The sequence below is a fragment of the Staurois parvus genome, unplaced genomic scaffold (assembly GCF_062004578.1).
Source record: "Staurois parvus isolate SC_StPar_1 unplaced genomic scaffold, SC_StPar_1.0 ptg001146l, whole genome shotgun sequence".
NCBI lineage: Eukaryota > Metazoa > Chordata > Amphibia > Anura > Ranidae > Staurois > Staurois parvus.
This window is the reverse complement of record NW_028318942.1, coordinates 2744141-2763707: the sequence shown is the minus strand read 5'-3', so window position 1 is coordinate 2763707 and position 19567 is coordinate 2744141. Positions and strand designations below refer to the sequence as shown.

Here is a 19567-nt window from a genome sequence, read left to right as displayed (position 1 = left end):
TGTGTTCTTCCCAAACAACTCAATCTTGGTGTCATCTGTCCACAGTATATTCTGCCAGTAGGGCTGTGGAACATCCAGGTGCTCTTTTGCAAACTTCAAACGTGCTGCAATATTCTTTTTGGACAGCAATGGCTTCCTCCGTGGTGTCCTCCCATGTACTCCATTCTTGTTTAATGTTTTCCTTATTGTAGATGTGTCAACAAAAATGTTAGCATGTGCCAGAGATTTCTGTAGGTCTTTAGCTGACACTCTGGGATTCTTCTTTACCTCATGCAACATTCTGCGCTGTGCTCTTGCAGTCATTTTTACAGGACGACCACGCCTAGGGAGAGTAGCAACAGTGCTAAACTTTCTGCATTTGTAGACAGTCTGTCTTACCGTGGACACAGGAACATCAAGGCTCAAGGAGATACTTTTGTAACCCTTTCCAGTTTCATGCAAGTCAACAATTCTTGATCGTAGGTCTTCTGAGAGCTCTTTTCTGCGAGGCATGGTTCACTTCAGACAGTGCTTCTTGAAACCAGTAAACCCAAAACAGGTGTGTGTTTTTTAAGGGCAGGACAGCTGTCAGCAACACATCCAATATCATCACACTGATTGGAGTCAAGGTTGGCTCACTCCTGGCTCTAATTAGCTCTGGAAGAAGTCATTAAGCTAGGGCCTCACATACTTTTTCCTCCCTGCACTGTGAATGTTTACATGTTATGTGCAAATAAACCATGGCAACATCTAATGTTTGTGTAGTATTATGTTCAGCAGACTGTGTTCTTCTATTGTTGTGACTTAGATGACGTTCAGAGCACATTTTATGCCCAATTCATGCAAAACTCCACATAATCCCAAGGGGTTCACATACTTTTTCTTGCAACTGTATATATATATATATATATATATATATACGTGATTTTGCGCAGCCCTTCCGCCCTGTAGCAGTATTTCTATAGGGTGGCGGGAAAGTGGTTAATCCATCAAAGAACAAAAAAACAAAGTCCTGCCATCTTTATGTTTGGGTTTAGAAATGATTTGTTTGACATTTTTTTGACTGAAAGCCAGTTCTTCCATCTGCCTAAACATGACTATACTCAGCGAGAAAACATCCTCTGTGCCGGCCATTTCCTGTTTTCCACTCATCTACTTCCTGTGTTTACAGCTAGGCCCAAATCTCATTGGAGGAGAGGAGACCTGACACTTAAACTGTGTTTATTATTAAATGAGGCGGACAATAGCGTACGTTGCTATATTATTTCCTAACAAAACATATATGTCTTGCTTTTCAGAATGAAGACGGCAGGAAAATTCTACCTATCAGCTATGATTTTCTTCGTTCAAGCACAGCTTGGCACATCTCTCAACCCAAACGACCCCAATGTCTGCAGTTACTGGGAAAGGTAAAAGAAAAACAAAGCGTTTTGCATGTAGACCATGTGTTCCTTTTGGCCTATGGAGCAAATGTATTTCAGACGTGGTGCTATCACCATACAGACAGGAAGCAGCTGGTCTACTCTTCTTCCTGCTTCCTGCCTGTAGATAACTGCGGCCGCAAAATGTTTGTCTATATGCTGGAAAGACTGACGGTCAGTTTTATGATAGGCTCAACTCATAGCATTTGACTCAAGGATCAGAATGGTACACTTTGCATTGAGTTTATGTCCAAAATCTCGGCTCATGCAACTTTAACCCCTTCACGCCTAAGGGTTAACCCTTTGAGGACCGTAAGATTACGGAACGCCAAAAGAATCAATTTTTTGTTTTTAAAGTTCGTACACTTCAGTTGCTGTAACTAAGCCATTTCCTGAAATAATTGGCAAAAAGCTAGATCCATTTGTTGATAAGAACTAATATTTTGACTCAAACCAAAAAAAAAAAGTATTATAAGTTCTTAATCAGATAATACAGGCAATTAAAAACATGGGACAAATACGTCCCTTGGTCCTCAAAGGGTTAAACAAATCTTAATGCCTAAGCACAATTTTGCAATGTTGACATGTGTTAGTAAACCCATACATATTGTCACAACTACTTTGTACATCCAGGTGAATTATACCTTGTTTTTTTCAGGACAAATTGAGCTTTCATTTGGTGGTAAATGGTAATGGATATCTAAGTATAAAATAAAGTTGCAGCGCTTATACAAATATCATTAAAATTAAGAAATTGTCCAGCGATATGAATCAAAAAATGATTTATAAATATCAGTCCAATAATATAAATTAAGATATAAATGAAGAGTGTATCAAATAACCAATCACTCAACAAAGTAAAGATTCGTGCATAAAGTGCAAACTGAGTCCACATAAATTGTTAGATGTGAAGTCTAATAGTGAGATATCAGATTAAGGAGTGATCCCTTCCCATATCTTCTGGTGACAATCAAGTACTAAATTGCGCACTCACCAGATGCACAATTTCATTGCGCATTTGAGAATACAGTATCTCAGAAGGTCAGCTGGAGCGTCTTATGGGGCCTCTATAACCTGGTATGGATTCCTCCCTGGATAGCTCGTGGATGGCAGCAACTTCCCTCTCCTTCTCAAAAGACTCTGTGGCTGGTTAGACTCATCAAGAGCCCAAGAAAAGGAGGCCACATAGCGTGACACTTGGACTGTGGAGGTGACGTTCTGTGATGTTTGCTCCAGGCACTTCTCTTCTGCTCAACTGTGTGATTCTCTGTGAATCTCTCACAGAAAATCATTTTTTTTGTTTAGCTGTCTGTTTTTTTTTTACTACTATAACCTACCACCAAAGAACAACCCAAAATCAATTTTCCAGCTCTTGACGATCAAAGCGATACCATATATGTGTATATTATTTTTTTGTTTGTACCTGTAGTACTGCCCAGAATCAATAGTGCACATTTTGTTTTTGTCTTTTTTTTTTTTACCTAAAACACACTGACAACTGACACTGAAACCAATTTTTTTTTAATCCTGACCTTTGACCCTGACCTTGACCCAAACACTAACCCTGGCACTGAACTAGATCAAACCTTGATTTAGGTATTTTTTCTTTATTTTTTGTTTTATTTTTTATATTTATATATATTTTTTTATTTATTTTTTTTACAAACATTTTTTTCCCTCCATGCCAGGAGTTAGAGATATACAATGTATATCTCTCCTCTGTTCATAGAGAGAGAAAAAAACAAGTGGGCCGGGCTGCACAGTGACTGATCACTGTGATAACCAATCAGAGGCTATCACAGCGATCATGTGACCTGGAATCGGGAGTCCCGGGTCCCGATCGTTAGAAAGGAACCCGGTGCTCTCACTGACACCGCGGTCTTTGTGCTGGGAGCGCGCCGTGGGGCGCGCTCCCAGCACAAAGACAGGTATGCAAATATGCGGCCCCACGGAAAAAAGCCCAGTTCTGTGAGGCTGCATATTGTGTTACGTCGGCGTCATGAAGTTTAGGAAGGGCAATCTTTGCATTGTTACACCGGTCCAGCTTGGAATGATGTAAGTATGTATGTCCCCAGGGGCGGACTGACAACTCATGGGGCCCCCGGGCAATAGGGGATCACGGGGCCCCTGTGTCCTTGCCCAAACTCAAAAAAGCCTATGAAAAAGGTACCAGGGGGGGTCTCATGGGGCCCCATACTGACCCCGGCCCTCGGGCAGTGCCCGAGTTTCCAAATGGTCAGTCCGCCCCTGTATGTGCCCCATGGAAGCTGGAAATAACTACAGTTTACCTCCTTACTACAGTGATTGTCGCTAGCTTCCAGGTCCCATGCCGAGCAGCCGCCATGTTGCGTACTGAACACAGTAGGCCTCTCGATTTGGAATGGGAACCATGCAGAGATCTCTGTGCTCTCTAATTGGATGAGGTAGAAAGCATAACTTCATTGGTCTTCCACATCATCCAATCGAGAACCTTTTGCGTTTACTGAGAAAATGCTCAGTGAAGTGTTCCTTGAATGGTCCCTGTGAAGAGAGGCTGTCCTGAACACAGGAGGTCGCTTGCTAACTTCCAGGGCTAGGAAGCTAGCAGCCTTCATTGTATTAGCGATGCCTATTGCATTGATTTCCAGTTTCCACTGGGATCCTATAGGTATGGCAAATACATACCTGATAAAGTTGTTCCAGGGAAAATCCGGTTGCTTCTCGGAGGATCAGGAAGGATTTTTTTTCCCCTGCAGGAGCAAATTGGGTCATGCTTTGCTTTTTTTTGCCTTCTTCTGGATCAACGGTGAGTAAAGGATTATAACTTTTTTTAATAGTTGAACTGGATGGACTTTAGTCTTTTTTTTCAGCCAGACTAACTATTTAATTATACTTAAAGCGGAGCTCCACCCAGAAAGGGAAGTTTTGCTTTAAGGCTTCGTCCCCCACTCCCTGTTAAGGATTGGCACCTTTTGGTGAGTGGGGTGTCAAGGTCCTACCTTTTCCCAGAGGTTGTTACTCCATGTGCTGGCATCCATCTTGGATTTCTGCAGAGCATGGTGGGAATCTTTTATGCCTTCAGGTCTCTGAGGTCCATCCCCCAGAGGGGTGTGGCTGATTACATATAAGTCTGTGGTCCACACATGCTCTTTGCACTTGTGTCTTGTGTCTTTGTGTTGCTATAACTCTGTTCTGACTCTCGTGACTCTCCTGGAATCTGACTCGGCTTGTGATCTGACCATTCTTTGTGTTCTCCTTTGATCTGACCCTCCGTTGCTGAACCTGGCCCGTGACCTGTGATTCTCGTCTGCTGTCCTGTACCGTTTTGTCCCGTTGTTGTCGACCCGGCCTGCCTGACTACTCTATTGTCCTTTCCACCAGCTACACGCCATTAGCGGCGGCCATTACCGCAACTGGGGTGTCTCGGGGGTCACGACCTGGTTCCTGGCTGCGTCAAGTCCATCCCCACCATCAGGGGCCCTGGTGAAGGGCAGCCTGGGACTTAGACTCCGCGCCCTGAGGGACTTCGGTCTGTGGGTGGTGGTTGTCGTCTGCCAGTGCGTACATTGTTATTAGGCCTGCCTGTTCGTTCCTCAGCTCCTGCCCTGACATGGGGGTACCAGAATTTGACAGGTACCCACTCCCACTGCAATTGCCTTGGCAATCGGATGCGGACGTTGTCTTCCCTCCTGGAACCAGTTAGGAGGCGTAGCGTACACAGCCGTGTACCCACACTGAAGATGTCGGTGCTGGAGAGAGGGGAAGGCCGGTGAACCCGGCTGTGGTGAGGATGCTGGATTGAGGGACAGGTGAGGATCTGTTTTTAAAAAATCAGCAGCTACAGCTACAGTTTTTGCTGACTTTTTTTTAATTTGACTGGAGCTTCGCTTTAAAGTATAACTAAAGGCAAACCTTTTTTTTTTAGTTTCGTATAGAGTACAGGAGAATAAGAACGCTTGGTGGATTTTATTGCTGCCCGTGCCCCCATTAACCAATTCAATACCGTGCAATTTTACACCTTCCTGCCCAGGCCAGTTTTCAGGTTTCAGCGCTCTCACACTGTGAATGACAATTGCGCGGTCATACAACATTGTACCTAAACTAAAATTTTATCATTTTCTTCACACAACTAGAGCTTTCTTTTGGTGGTATTTAATCACCGCTGGGGGTTTTATTTTTTGATAAATTGACAAAAAAAGACCAAAAATTAAAAAAAAAAAAAGTTTTTCTTTGTTTCTGTTATAAAAGTTTGCAAATAAATAATTGTTCTTCATAAATTTAGGCCGAGATGTATTCTGCTACATGTCTTTGGTGAAAATAACCCAAATTAGCATTTATTATTTAGTTTGTAGGAAAGTTATAGAGTTCACAAACTATGGTATAGATCTGAATATTGATCAATCCTGAAGTACCGACAGCCAATCTAATTTCTTGAGGTCCAAGAATGTCAGAATAGTACAGATATCCCCCAAATGACCCCTTTTTGCAAAGTAGACAGTCCGACGTACTTCATAAGAGGCATGGCGAGTTTTTTGAAGTTGTATTTTTTTTGTCATAATTTTTTTTTTTTTTTTACATATTGTCACCAGTGCAGTACAGCATCATCATATAACTGGCATGGCGGTGATCAGGGACACTGATTGGTGACAGTAAATATATTTTTTTTATTATTTTTTATTTTTTACTAAATTGTTTTTCTTTTTTTTAAGATTTCTTTTTCATATTTCACTATGACCAAAGTAGTACAATGTTACCATAGTAACATTGTACTACTTTGGGGAAGTGATCAGTATTTTTTTCTTTTTTTTTTTTTTTCTACACAATTTGCTTATAGCAAAGCATTACTTTGCTATAAGCAAGCATTTACGTGAATGACATTGATTCATGCAGGGTTTTTTTTTTTTTTTGTGTTTACCTGTGATTTGGCCACAGCTAATCACATGACATGTGCATGTGATTAGCTGTGACCATTTACAGCTAGGCAGTAGTATACAATGGATGGCATGAATGAAGCCATCCATTGTATACAACTGTTATGTGACCTGCTGTGATTGGTCACAGCAGGTCACATGGTACCGGCAACGGGGCCGATACTCAGATCTGTCATCGGCCGTGTCCGAGGTACATGGCCGGTGACAGATTGCGCCGCTCTGCAGGAGCGCAATCTGCACATGTGTGGGAGGACGCCATATGGCTTCCACCCAGAACGCTGATGACATTTGCCGCCGCAATTCGGCCATAGGGCGGTGGCAAATGGTTAAGGAGATTCACCCTCGCTATTTGTCCTGTTTACCATTATCACTGAAAGTCAAAGAAACCCCAAATTTTGGGAGGTCCCCAGAAAAGTAATAGGGGGGAATAGAGGGAAACCTTCCAATGGGGACATGAGTTGGATTGACCTGGGGGTCCCCAAGATATTCCCTTAATTTGCAGGGATTTCCTCTCACTTTCTGTTTGGCTACAGAACAGGAAGTGAAGGAAAATCTCCACAATAGATCACAGATGGCGAAATAAAAACTAATAGGGGTTATAATTCTCCCCTATTCTATCCAAAAAAAAAAAAAAAGGTTTGCCTATAGTTCTACTTTATCTCTCAAAATACTAATAAAAGGTTTACTTAATTAGTGAATTAGTGATAGTTTATAAATTAAATACAAATACTAAAGAATGTGTGTAGAGATACAATGTGCAGCAGATCCCAGATTTGTTCAAAAATAGGACCTGTAATGCTTATTGCTATCACAAGAGATGTTGTCCATCCCTTGTGATGGCAATAAAGTTGATAAAAAAAAAATTAAAGACAGTGTAGAAAAAAAAAGTTTTAATAAAATAAATTCATTTTTTTACCCCGTCTCACCGTGCTAACGCACAAATGCAAATGCATATATAAACAGTGATTGCACCACACATATGAGGTATCACCACGAACAACAGAGCACGAGCAATAGTTTTAGATCCAGACCTCCTGTCTAACTCTAAACTGGCAACCTGTAAAGACTTTTAAAGCTTCGACTATAGAGATTTTTAGGTACAATTTCACAGGCATACACAATTGTAAAGAATGACATGTTAGGTGTCTATTTAACTGCTACAGGGTGACAGGGCTGCACAAAATCACGTATATACAGGTGAAACTCGAAAAATTAGAATATCCTGCAAAAGTTCATTTGTTTCAGTGATGCAACTTAAAAGATGAAACTAAAATATGAGATAGACTCATTACATGCAAAGCAAGATAGTTCAAGCCGTGATTTGTCATCATTGTGATGATTATGGCTTACAGCTCATAAAAAAACCCCAAATCCACAATCGTAGAAAATGAGAATATTGTGAAAAGGTGCAATATTCTCAGCTCAAAGTGTCCCACTCTAATCAGCTAATTAAGCCATAACACCTGCAAAGGGTTCCTCAGCCTTTAAATGGTCTCTCAGTCTGGTTCAGTAGGAATCACAATCATGGGAAAGACTGCTGACCTTACAGTTGTGCAGAAAACCATCATTGACACCCTCCATAAGGAGGGAAAGCCTCAAAAGGTAATTGCAAAAGAAGTTGGATGTTCCCAAAGTGCTGTATCAAAGCACATTAATAGAAAGTTATGTGGAAGGGAAAAGTGTGGAAGAAAAAGGTGCACAAGCAGCAGGGATGACCGCAGCCTGGAGAGGATTGTCAGGAAAAGGCCATTCAAAAGTGTTGGGGACTTTCACAAGGAGTGGACTGAGGCTGGAGTCAGTGCATCAAGAGCCACCACACACAGACGGATCCTGGACATGGGCTTCAAATGTCATATTCCTCTTGTCAAGCCGCTCCTGAACAACAAACAACATCAGAAGCGTCTTACCTGGGCTAAAGAAAAACAGACCTGGTGTGTTGCTCAGTGGTCCAAAGTCCTCTTTTCTGATGAGAGCAACGTTTGCATTTCATTTGGAAACCAAGGACCCAGAGTATGGAGGAAGAATGGAGAGGCACACACTGCAAGATGCTTGAAGTCCAGTGTGAAGTTTCCACAGTCTGTGTCGATTTGGGGAGCCATGTAATCTGCTGGTGTTGGTCCACTGTGCTTCATTAAGTCCAGGATCAATGCAGCCCTCTACCAGGAGATTTTGGAGCACTTTATGCTTCCTTCCGCAGACGAGCTTTATGGGGATGCTGACTTCGTTTTCCAGCAGGACTTTGCACCTGCCCACACTGCCACAAGCACCAAAACCTGGTTCAATGACCGTGGGATTACTGTGCTTGATTGGCCAGCAAACTCGCCTGACCTGGACCCCATAGAGAATCTATGGGGCATTGCTAAGAAAAAGATGAGAAACATAAGACCAAACAATGCAGAAGAGCTGAAGGCCGCTATTGAAGCATCCTGGTCTTCCATAACACCTCAGCAGTGCCACAGGCTGATAGCTTCCATGCCACGCCGCATTGAGGCAGTAATTGCTGCAAAAGGGGCCCAAACCAAGTACTGAGTACATATGCACGTTTATACTTTTCAGAGGTCCGATATTGTTCTATGTACAATCCTTGTTTTATTGATTGCATGTAATATTCTAATTTTCTGAGATTGTGGATTTGGGGTTTTCATGAGCTGTAAGCCATAATCATCACAATGATGACAAATCACGGCTTGAACTATCTTACTTTGCATGTAATGAGTCTATCTCATATATTAGTTTCACCTTTTAAGTTGCATTACTGAAATAAATGAACTTTTGCACAATATTCTAATTTTTTGAGTTTCACCTGTATATATATATATATATATGTGATTTTGTATTTCCGGGTAGCCCTACTCGCACTGTCATTGGCCGCTACAGCTGTCGATCACTGGGACTGAAGATTCCCCACCGGCACCCGGCGATCAGGAACAGTGACAGGGGAGAGGTCTATGTGTAAACAACACAGATCTCTCCCCTGTCAGCACCAACAGGCTGTTTTGTATTGCTCTGCACAGCAGAGCACACACTTAACCCTTTGATTGCCGCCGATGTTAACCCCTTCCTGTCCAGTGTCATTAGTACAGCATCAGTGCTTTTTATTAGCACTGATCACTGTATTAGTGTCATTGGGATGTCAGTGGCAGTTATTCAGTTCCCCCCCAGTGTCAGAATACCCGCCGCAGTCCCGCTATAAGTCGCTGATCAACACCATTATTAGTATAAAAAAAAAAAAATTCCAGTATATATACCGCCATTTGTACACACTATAACTTTCACATAAACCAATTAATTTACATGTATTGGGATTTTTTTTTTAGCAAAGACACGGAGCAGAATACATTTTGGCTTAAATTTATGAGGAAATCTGATTTTTAAAATTTTTTTACTGGACATGTCTTAGAGCAAAAAGTCAAAAATACTGTCTTTTTAAAAAAAAATGTCGGTCTTTTTTTATTCATAGCGCAAAAAATAAAACACGCAGGCCATCAAATACCACCAAAAGAAGGCTCTGTGGAAAATAAGGGAGGGGGTAAATCCTCTGGAAGGCAAGTGGTTAATTGGCCTAACATCAATTTTTACAGTATATTTTACCAAAAATTGGGTATTATATTGTGTTTGTGTGCACTAAAATTCATTAAAGTGTATCTTTCCCAAAAACATTGTGTTTGAAAAACGCTGTGCAAATAAAACATTGCTACATCCACCATTTTATTTTCTGCTTAAAAATATGTAAGGTTTGGGGGTTCTAAGTAATTTTCTAGCAAAAAAAGTAGATTTTTACATGTATGTGAGCAGGGGCGGACTGACAACTCATGGGGCCCCCGGGCAATAGGGGATCATGGGGCCCCTGTGTCCTTGCCCAAACTCAAAAAGGCCTATGAAAAAGGTACCAGGGGCATCTCATGGGGCCCCCTACTGACCCCGGGCCCTCAGGCAGTGCCCGAGTTTCCAAATGGTCAGTCCGCCCCTGTATGTGAGAAGTGTCAGAAGCCTGGGAGTCAAGTGGTTAAGTAACAATACATTTCTTCATCAGTTACACCACAGCAGTGAAGGAATCGTATGCCCATCCATACAGCCTGTCTTCTCCTGACTCCTGCGACAGTAGCTGGAACTACTTCAAGACATGCACACCTCAAAAGTAAGTAGCTTTATAAATATTTTACACATTTTATCAGCCCTGTTTTGTTTAGCTCCAGTTTTACATATCTTTATTAACACACAAATAACATTTATGAAAGCACCTGCCCCATAATGCACCATAATGACCAACTAGATAAGGATGGCCTAAGGGCTCATGTACACTGCAGCTGCTCAACTGACGTTCAGGAGCTTTTCTGCGTTTTTTTCAGCAGCTCCTGAACTCTCCTGAATGTTTTCCTATGTGCCCATGTACACATTGTGATTTACAGGTAGTTGAGTTTACAGTCGTTTTTTGAATGCGCCAAACTTGCGTTCAGGAGTAGATTTTACTGGCATTTCAAACGCTTGTAAATGTGTGTAAACGCGTTTCTAAGCGTTTGCATTTAGAAGCGGTTTCATATCCAGATGCTGTCCACTGCCTTCTTTCATCATCAGAAATGAATGCAAAGTGTTTGCCATCTATTTAAATGGACCCGGTACACCAGCGCAGTCAGTTCCAGGTTTTGCGTGAAGGAAAAAATGGTAGAACGTGTTGCATTATGCTCATGATGGGATCCATAGTGAATACAATCAGAAAAGACAGGTCATCTCAACACATACTGCTCTCTCTGCTTCTGCTCTCTCTATTTCTCTCAAAATGTCTGAAATAGTCAATGATTTACTATTTTTCAGTGCATTCTGGGCATTTGGGACGGTCTCCTGAGGTTATCTTTTAAAAACGCTTCTAAAAGCAAACGCGCATAAACGCAGTATGCAAACGCGGCTAAACTGACGTTTTTTAACCTACGTTTTCCATCAGTCAGTTTCCATCGTTCGGAAGAGTCTTCCTAATGCCCTGTGTACATGAGCCCTAACTGATCACTCTCTCTATGCAGCAAGTTTACACTTTCTAAGGCTAGGTTCACACCCAGGGGAGGACTGACAGCTCATGGGGCCCCCGGGCAATAGGGGATCATGGGGCCCCTGTGTCCTTGACCACACTCAAAGCACACCCACAAAAGCCTATAAAAGGTACCAGGGTCATTTCATGGGGCCCCCTACTGACCCTGGGCCCTCGGGCAGTGCCCAAGTGCTCGAATGGTCAGTCCGCCCCTGTTCACACCTAAGTGTTATCTGCAGAAAAACGTTTTTGCAGAAACGCACTACAGTCCATTTAACATGGTTTCCTATGGGACACGTTCCCAACTCTGCGTTTTCACCCGCTGCGCTTTTTGGAAAGGGTCAGGGACTTTTTTAAATGCAAAAGGCTGCAGTTTTGGTTCTATAGAATTCAATGGAAACGCTGCAGAAAAGCATGTAGTGCGTTTTTGAGACGTTTTTGATGCATTATTTTGCTGCGCTTTTGACGCATTTTTTAGCATTTTGCGTTTTATATTGATCGATTGAGATTGATCCCAGAGTGGGGCTAGTAGAAGGAAAGGCTAAAATAAACCAGGTACAGGATTTGTTTCGCTGTGCAAGCCAACAGGACTCGGTTCACAGAGGGAAGCCGAAACTTTAAGGCTGGGTTCACACAGGTATGATGGAGGAAATTCACAGGAATCGCTGCATTCCCCACATCGCACCGCATAGCAATCATACTGTGTTCATGCGATCTGCTGCAGTTGTCAGTTAAAAGTTAACGACACCCCAAAAGCAGGTCGCGTTTGCCCGAATTAGATCACATGGGTATGAACACCCACATGATCTGATTCCAGTGCAGCAAAAAAAAAAGGCTCCTGCACCTTTTTTTGTGCGGATGCGGTGTGCTTTGAGCCATACAAAATGATGAGCTCAAATCGCACCGCACAGAATCGCATTTAAGTTGCACATGTGCGATTTCTGTGCAAATCACAAGCGATGTGACAGGTGAACTGGGGCTTAAGCGTAACTAAACTCAGGTATACTTACCTCCTCTCTAACCGTCTGATGTCCGTGAGGGGTCCCTCGCAGGGATCTCTCTGACTCCTTCTGGGTGCCAGTTTTTGGGAATCTTCATTGGCCAGTTCAGAGTGAGCTAACTACTGCACATGTGCAGCTCAGTGCCCATCTCCAGGCTGGCAATGTAAACTAAGCTGTGCATGCGCAGTTTCATTTACATGTCACAGAAGGCCACATGCAGGCAGGTAGGTGTACTTCATTGCAGGATAGACATCTCATCCACAATAAATAGCATGCCTGCTTGTAAGATTCTAAAAAATGCCTTCAATTCTTCTTAAGCCCGGGTTCACATAGATGTGGTGCGGAATTCGCAGCAGTTTCTGTGCAAATTCTGCACTGCATCACAATCGCACCCCGTTCACGCGAACCGCTGCGTGTCTGTATGTTACCAACACCCCGAAATCGGTCCCCAAAACGCGGTACGATGTGCAGAATTGGATCGCATAGGCGTAAATACCCGTGCGATCTGATTCTAGTGCGGACCCAAAAAAGGGTCCTGCACCTTTTTGGTGCGGGTGTGGATGCGGTGCGATTTGAGCCATACATAACGTATGGCTCAAATCGCACCGCACAGAATTCGCATGTGATTTGCACAGGAATGTGGTGCGGTTCCTGTGCGAATCACATGCGATGTACCGCACCGCATGAGTGTGAACCCAGGTTGAAAGTGATTCTAAAGGTAATTTAAAAAGAAAATAACAAACTTGTCATACTTATCTGCCCTGTGTAATGGTTTTGCACAGAGCAGCCCCGATCCATCTCTTCTCGATTCCCCCCCCCCCTGCAGAGTGCCCCATTGTAAGCTGCTTGCTATGGGGGCACTCATGTGTAATCACTCCCGGGCCAGTTCTGTGTAACTATAGACAAACAGCATGGCTTGGCTCCACCCCCCACTCCCTCCTCACTGGCTGTGACTGACAGCAGCAGGAGCCAATGGCTCCTGCTGCTGACTCTCTGTTCAATGAGAAGAGAGAGCCGGGAAAGATGCTGCTTTTGTGCACATCACAAGATGGAGATCGGGCTCAAGTAAGTATAAAGAGGGGCTGGGGAGGAAAAACTGTTTGCAGAAAGTTTTTTTGTACCTTTTTAGCCACTCCAACTGCTATGTGCGGCGCACATTTACTTTTTTCTGTTTTCCATCCCAGGGTGCCTCAGGTCTTTCATTATGTTAGTGTTGCTTTTTTTAGCTGTAAAGCCATGCATATTACCCCTATGGGTATGGTTTATGTTTGCATATTATTTACACTGTTTAAATATTAAGTGAAATGAGCTTGGATACAGAAAGGGGCCAATTTCCAATCTTGCACATGAGCCCTGTGCATTGAGAAAACCCTCCTGGGTGTCATCCGGCTATTTATGAAGTGTACTGGGGTGTGGGAATTACAAAAATAACGTATACATATATTGGAAAATAAAATGTTGGGATTAAAGTAGAATCCCACCAAGGGAAGGAATGAGCTTTACTTGGCTTTCCGTTGATTTGAATATTCTTCTCATAGGATCATGTACAGAACTGCGTACCGCCATGGCGTAAAGCTGGACTACAGAAAGCGCTATCGATGCTGCCAAGGATACTATGAGAGCAATGATATCTGTGTTCGTAAGTCCAGTTTTATTTCAAATAATGAGTGTGTTGTGTATAGTTAAATCCATATGTTGGACCTCTCTCAGTTTAGGGTTCCCACAGAGGCCACATGACGCTCAGCAAACACACTGCACTATCCCCATTCCTGGAGGACAAGCCAAAAGGCGCATTCCATAGAAGAGATTATTTATTGTCTTTCAGGACTGGAATTTACATTTTGCCGGAGCATTAAGATGTTGAAACATTAACTTATTAACATCATCTTACTACAGGAATTTTAAGATCAATGCTGTCACCATAAAGACATCCTAAGAACTGATACCATGAAGACTGTTGGCTCCCCCTCATTTCCCAGATCTAAGAAAAATTAATGGACAAGTGCACTTTTACTACAGTAATCCTTTAACCTCTCGCTGACCACGTAACATATATTTATTTATTTCAGGTGCTTATATAGCACCCTCAAATTAAGCAGCGCTTTACTTATATATTGTACATTCACATCAGTCCCTAACCCTCAAGGGGTGTACAATCTAAGGTCCCTAACCCTCAAGGGGTGTACAATCTAAGGTCCCTAACCCTCAAGGGGTGTACAATCAAAGGTCCCTAACCCTCAAGGGGTGTACAATCTAAGGTCCCTAACCCTCAAGGGGCATACAATCTAAGGTCCCTAACCCTCAAGGGGTGTACAATCTAAGGTCCCTAACCCTCAAGGGGTGTACAATCTAAGGTCCCTAACCCTCAAGGGGTGTACAATCTAAGGTCCCTAACCCTCAAGGGGCATACAATCTAAGGTCCCTAACCCTCAAGGGGCATACAATCTAAGGTCCCTAACCCTCAAGGGGTGTACAATCTAAGGTCCCTAACCCTCAAGGGGTGTACAATCTAAGGTCCCTAACCCTCAAGGGGTGTACAATCTAAGGTCCCTAACTCACATTCATATACAAGGGCCAATTTAGACAGGATCCAATTCACCTACCAGCATGTCTTTTGAGTGTGGGAGAAAACCAGAGTACCCAGAGGAAACCCACACAGGCACAGGGAGAACATGCAAACTCCAGGCAGGAGGTGCCATGGCTGGGATTTGAACCAACGACCAACGAACGAGTACTGCCAGGTGGAAGTGCTAGCAATTTAGCCACTGTGCTGGCAGCAGAGTGAGTAGTCTTTAACGCCCAACCCAACCCCAAAGGTGTTACTTTAGAGTCCTCACCAGAGCAAGAGGTGAGGTAATCCAATAGGGACAAAAGTTCCAGTGCTGCCTGTCTAAAATGGGACTTCTAATAATGTTGTTGAGGTTTCTTCTCATTTCCTGTTGAGTCTCCTGATCAGAAAGTGACTTTCCTACTCTATGCAAAGTAATAGTTTTCACTATGCATACATTTAAAATCACTAATTAGACATATTAAACACCTTATTTGATATACAAATAAAACAACAAATGTGGTCAACCCCTGCATTTTTGTAATCTAAGCTAAAGTTTTTTGTTAACATTTTGGAAATTTTGGGGTAAAGTTATCCAATTATCTGACTGTATCTGTAGCCAGCAGTGACAAAGCTCTACAGCTCATGTCCTTGGATCACTCGACTGTAGGAATGTTGCATCCAAAAGTCTATGAAAATAAATAGCATTTTCCTAACTCAGACATTTAAACAACATGCGTGTTACTTCATCTACCAATACAGTTTACACTGTGCAATACATCTGTAAGTGTAGAAAGGATTCTCCCAGGAGTAGAATTGTAAGCCCAGCTTATCCCACTCATAACTGATTCCAGATGATCTTTCAACTTTTTTTTGAATCTATACCCTCCCAGCTGGCTGGAATATTTCTGTGTACATAGATCACTTGACTGTCATTCCCAGGATCTATTAATTGCTCCATTGCAGATCGTTTCATTAAGTACCGAGGGATCTCTGTATCAGTAATGCTTGCTGCATTTATTGGGGCATCTTTATTAAAGATGGAGTGAAAGTGGAGCCTCTGCACCACTTTCTGGAAAAGTAGTTCAAGTCTGGGCATTTAGATTTATTTATTTCAGGTACTTATATAGCACTGTCAATTTACGCAGCACTTTACACATATAGAGTACATTCACATCGATCACTAACCCTCAAGGGGTGTACAATCTAAGGTCCCTAACTCACATTCATACATACACATTGTCAAGGACCAACTGGCAGTAGCCTCTAGCGACCCACAGGCCGGAATTCCCCAGGGCGTGGAGTCTAAGCCTCAGTCTGCTGTTTCACCAGAGCCCCTGATGGCGGGGATGGACTTGAAGCAGCCTGAGACCAGGTCACGACCCCCGAGTACAACCAGCTGTGGTAGAGGTGGTTTACCAGTGGTAGGTAGCAGGTGAGAGTCAGATATGAAGAGGTAGTGTGTAACGTAGTCAGACAGGCCAGGTCGGTAACAGCGGAGGCAGACGGTACAGATCGGCAGGCAAAAGGATAAACGGGTCACAGGCCAGGTTCAGCAACAGGAGGTCAGGTAAACAGGAGAAGGCAGAAGAATGGTCAGACAAGCCAGGGATCAGGGCAGGAGAGGGTCACGATAATCCAGGTCAGGCAGGTTCAGCAACAAGGCAATCTCAGCACTAGGAACAGGAACACAGGAATAAGACCATACGGCACTTGAGCATTGCAATAGCCAGCTTTAAATAGAGCGCCCTGCGCTGTCATTGGTGACAAGCTCGCGCCCCTGTGCGCGAGTGCTCATGCGCAGCCGCAACTGCCGCCCAGGTCCTAGCGCCCACATGTTAGTGCATTTTGGCAATCTGCGCATGCGCATACCTATGTGCCGCAGCGATCCCTGACACACATACTGGGGCCAATTTAGACAGGATCCAATTAACCTACCAGTATGTATTTGGACTGTGGGAGGAAATCGGAGTTCCCGGAGGAAACCTGCACAGGGAGAACATGCAAACTCCAGGCAGGTGCTACCGTGTCTGGGATTCAAACCAATGACCCTAGTACTGCCAGGTGGCAGTGCTAACCATTTAACCACTGTGCTGCCCACGGGTAAGAAGAAACTCCAGAGTGTATGTATAATACAGGTGATACGATCAGTTCCTTAGCCTTTTAATATTCCAGAAATAAGGAGAAGCTCCAAACTTGGAACACAAAGTTTGACAGTCAATATCCCGTTCCTCTTGACCTCTTGTCTATTAAAAGGTTTAGGAATTATGGTACCTTCTGTACCATTCTTGGGCTATTAACAACGTGAATTTTTTCTTGCCAAGGAAACAAGCTCTACTCCTTTAGTAAATCAATCTCTATATGTTAAAACGTTAGCAGGCTCTTAAAGGAGAAGTACAGCCAAAGCTCTTTTGGCTGTACTTCTCCTGTTGATCACAGGAGTGCAGTTTGTTCTGCACTCCTGTGATTCATTTTTCAGCTGACAGCGGACTGAAGCCCGCTGACGGCTGACATCACTCAGCTGCTCCAGGCTGGGGAAAGATCCCGACTTTAAAGTCAAGATCCACCCCAGGGTCTGGAGCAGCACCGGGCTCAACCTCTCAGCAAGCCGCTGACAGCCTGAGCCAGCCGCTCCCTCCCCATCCACAGCTCAGCACTCCAGTGAGTGCATGAGGGGCAGAGTAGACAGCGGTGACTGACATTCAACAGTGAGAACTCAGCAATCAATGGCCATGTGATCTCTGAGTTCTCACACTTAGAGCTGGCAGGGGACAGATGCTGCATCCACCTAGGTAAGTATAATTTGGAGAAAAAAACCCTACTTCTCTTTTAACTATATAGGAACTCATTGAACATCCCATTCAAATACCATAGGCATTAAGATTGACTTGGCCCCTTTTTGCAGCTTTAACTGCTCCTGTGTTTTTGGTAACACATGCCAGATATTAAAGTGTATCAGTGGGAATGTGTGCCTATTTGGCTAAAGAATTTGTGAGAACAGGTACTGATGTTGGAAAGTAGACATGTCTTGGAATCGGCATTCCAATTTATCCTATCAATGTTTGGTAGGGTTGAGTTCAGTGCTTTGCAGGCCATTTGAGTTTCTCCATACCTAGCTCATAAAACGTGGTTTGCAATCAGCATTCATCGTAAAGGTGTTCTGTAGGGTTGAGGTCAGGGCCCTGTGCACCCAAAACTCATCAAACTATGTATTTATGGAGCTTGCTTTGTGCACAGGGTGACAGTCATGCTGGAACAGCAAAAAGCCTTCCCCAAACTATTGTCACAAGTAAAGATGAGCTTGGGTTTGGTCCGAATCCCAGAAGCTGTTATTACTGGCTCAATCAGCTGACCTAATATGACCACATGGCCGTATTAGACACATGACATTGACCCAGTATGGTCTTGTGGCTAAATTATATCAAAGATGCCATGAACATCCTCTCACCTGTGTGTGCATGCAACTGCGGGGTGGGGAATGCCCTGGTCACAGATGATTAGGCCAACAATGACAGCTTCCGTATGGGTAACCCAACCCCAAGCTCATCCTTAGTCACAAGTTGAAAATACACAATTGTCTAATGTCTTTGTATGCTAAAGCATTTATAGTACCCTTCACTCTAAACACCCGAACTCAATAATTTGGAGAGGTGTCCAACCATATAGACCTAGTCAGATGTCTTCAACCTTTTTGGCCATATAGTATATCTATGTTTGGCCATATTCATACAGTCTTTACAATGCAATGATGATCTCTATTTCCTTAAAGTGCATTGAAGGATATATGCATCACTTATGACCCTAAATCATATTGAAAGGTCCATGGGTTGTACATCTACAATACAGAAAGGTGACTCTAGTAGATTCTAGTCTCTGATCGCTACTTTCATAAACATCTGTTCTTAGTGAAAGAAGGTCAAAAATGTTTAATCAGTGGAGCTGCTGAGAGCTAACATGCTTTTACCAGACAAGTGATATCAGATGTTCATCCCAGGGACAACATCCTGGTCTCTCACTCACAATTGTTGCACTCTGTCTATTATTTCTAACTCCCCGATGATGAATTTTCAAAGTCGGCGTCATTTGTTCAGGCGTCCTGCCCATGCTACAGGCGTTTCCATGGAGATAAGCAGGCTTCCTCCATGTTGTTCTTGGCATCAGTTAAAGCAGCTCTGGGCTTCCCTGCTTGCCTCTGGCGTTCTGATTGACTCCAGTCTTCTCAACTGAGATCTCGAATTGGTTTATGTAGGCAGCGGATGACACAGCACAGACGAAAGTCCCCACGGTCCAAGAAAGGTCACTAGAAGCAGGAGTCTCAAAAATGGCTGCTGTAGATGAACCCTGAGGGGAAGGAGCAAGAATTCCAAATATAACAATGAAATGCTTGTTCAAAGTTAAATTGGCTGATTCAATACACACACGTTCTATAGAGACTGAACACACACTGAATGTCATTTTCATGAAGTACTTAATTTAGGTTCTCTAAATATCCCTCACGCCACATGGATGAGGCAAAATGGAAGACACTTGGTCCTTTTGTGACTAGCAGCAATATTATACAGTGGCAGTAACACAGGATGGTTGTAGTCTGACTGTGCTACTACAGAAAACATGGAATCTTAAAAAAAAAGTCATATGCGCGCATATTCACCAGTACAGTCTGCAGACTGGGAGACCCAGGTCTGAAG

The 19567-nt window shown here is 43.3% G+C and overlaps 1 protein-coding gene across 2 annotated transcripts in view; it reads left to right on the top strand.

The window, feature by feature from the left end:
• Positions 1-19567, top strand: part of LOC149439242 (uncharacterized) — a 171951-nt gene that overhangs the window by 71656 nt on the left and 80728 nt on the right. For both annotated transcript variants that reach the window (XR_016307847.1, XM_089659308.1), the window contains exons 2-4: positions 1278-1388; positions 10344-10448; positions 13870-13970. Coding sequence is in view for 1 of the 2 variants with exons in the window: in XM_089659308.1 (XP_089515434.1) it covers positions 1279-1388; positions 10344-10448; positions 13870-13970 (316 nt within the window). In the remaining variant the exon portion in view is untranslated. The remainder of the gene's footprint in view (positions 1-1277; positions 1389-10343; positions 10449-13869; positions 13971-19567) is intronic.